At 59.4% G+C, this 1492-nt stretch overlaps 1 protein-coding gene across 1 annotated transcript; it reads left to right on the forward strand.

Annotated features, from left to right (window-relative positions):
* Window positions 1-470: 470 nt before the first annotated feature.
* On the forward strand, window positions 471-1483 carry LOC117796326 (acyl-CoA synthetase short-chain family member 3, mitochondrial-like). The gene has a single exon (XM_034643733.1). It carries the CDS (start codon window positions 636-638, stop codon window positions 951-953), a length of 318 nt encoding a protein of 105 aa, XP_034499624.1. The 5' UTR covers window positions 471-635; the 3' UTR covers window positions 954-1483.
* Window positions 1484-1492: the final 9 nt, after the last annotated feature.

Consider the following 1492-nt stretch of genomic DNA (forward strand, 5'->3'; position numbering starts at 1 on the left):
GGAGCAGTCCTTACCNCACATTTGCGCAACCTTTCTCCACTCCTCACCCTCTCAGCTGTCATGAAATCCTGGAGCAGTCCTTACCCTGGAGCGGCTGGTGTTTTTAATAACCGGGGACTGAGCTGAGTTAAAAAACAAAGTAAGCGAACCCTTCAGGGGCCTTGCGGCAGAGCGCAGGGGCATTGGTTTCCGCCGCAGGCCAGAGGCGATAGGCCTCCCCCAGCCGGCTCAGCACAGATGAAGCCCGAGAAGCTGCGACAACCTGTTTGAAAACTTGTTTGTTGAAACCAAGCTGGGTGCGTCGCCCTCACCCGAGGGCCCCAGGCGTGTCGCAGAAGGGAGAACGTTCTGCAGCTCCAGGGCGCTTTTCGTGGGGGAACCTCGGGGCTGGCGACGCACCCGAGGGCTGGATTTCTCCCGCTGTGGCCCCGGCCCCTGCCCCTCACCCCCCAGCCCCCATTCCNCAGCGTGCCGTCCAGACAACTCCAGGGCCCCGGGCTCCTCTCGGCTGCTGCCTCCGCCTCCCGCCCGCGGCCCACCGGCTTCTGGAGGTCCGGAGCGCCCCAGCTGTCGCCTGAGGAGTGCACTCCGGGACCTGGGGCAGGACAGCCTGCGGGGGGGCCCAGCCGGCGGCGATGAAGCCGTCCTGGCTGCAGTGTCGCAAAGTTACCGGCGCCGGGGGACTCGGGGGGTCCCTGCCCGGGTCCTCTCCGGCCCGGGGAGCCGGCCCGGCCCGCAGGGCGTTCGTGGCCCCGGGCCCGCGCGGCGCCCTCGGGGGCCGGGGATGCAGAGCGCTGTCGTCGGCAGGCGGGGGCGGCGAGTACAAGACCCACTTCGCTGCCTCCGTGTCCGACCCCGAGAGGTTCTGGGGCAAAGCCGCCGAGCAGATCAGCTGGTACAAGCCCTGGACCAAAACGCTGGAGAACAGATTCCCGCCTTCCACGAGTTGGTGAGTGACTCCTTCGCCAAGCCAGCTCTCTCACGACTTTTGGGCGACAGGGCTCGACGTGCCTTTCACGGAGGAAACTGGCGTTGTATTAGGAAAGAAATTCAATACTGGAGATGGGCTCAGATCTTTCGATTTGTGTTTAATTTAAATTTTATGGTCAACTCTCCTGCCTTCTCTTGAGGGATTGGGTTACTCATTATGAGGCCGGTTTTCTATAGCCCAGAGATTTACCAGTATGGCAGGGCTCTGCTTGGCACTGGGGATGTTACATGGACTAAAACAAGGGTCTGTCTCCAGGGACAGCACTGTCTAGTATGGGAGACAGCCACGGAAACCAATGCAAAGAGTGTGATAAACTAGAGAAGTATTACCAAGTATCCACACACTGCAGGGAGGAAGAGAATTGAGGAAAGACTTCAGTAAAATCACACCTAAGTAGGGTTTGGAAGGATGGGTGTTATCTTCTTAAGGTGGACAAGAATCTCATTATTAAAGACCAGGGATTGGAAAACAGGCTGAAATTTGACTGTTACTGTGGTTGCA

Source organism: Ailuropoda melanoleuca, chromosome 15, assembly GCF_002007445.2.
Source record: "Ailuropoda melanoleuca isolate Jingjing chromosome 15, ASM200744v2, whole genome shotgun sequence".
NCBI classification, from domain to species: domain Eukaryota; kingdom Metazoa; phylum Chordata; class Mammalia; order Carnivora; family Ursidae; genus Ailuropoda; species Ailuropoda melanoleuca.

Excerpts from the sequence above, each read along its gene's own strand:
- LOC117796326 (XM_034643733.1), top strand. The coding sequence starts at position 636 with ATGAAGCCGTCCTGGCTGCAGTGTCGCAAAGTTACCGGCGCCGGGGGA.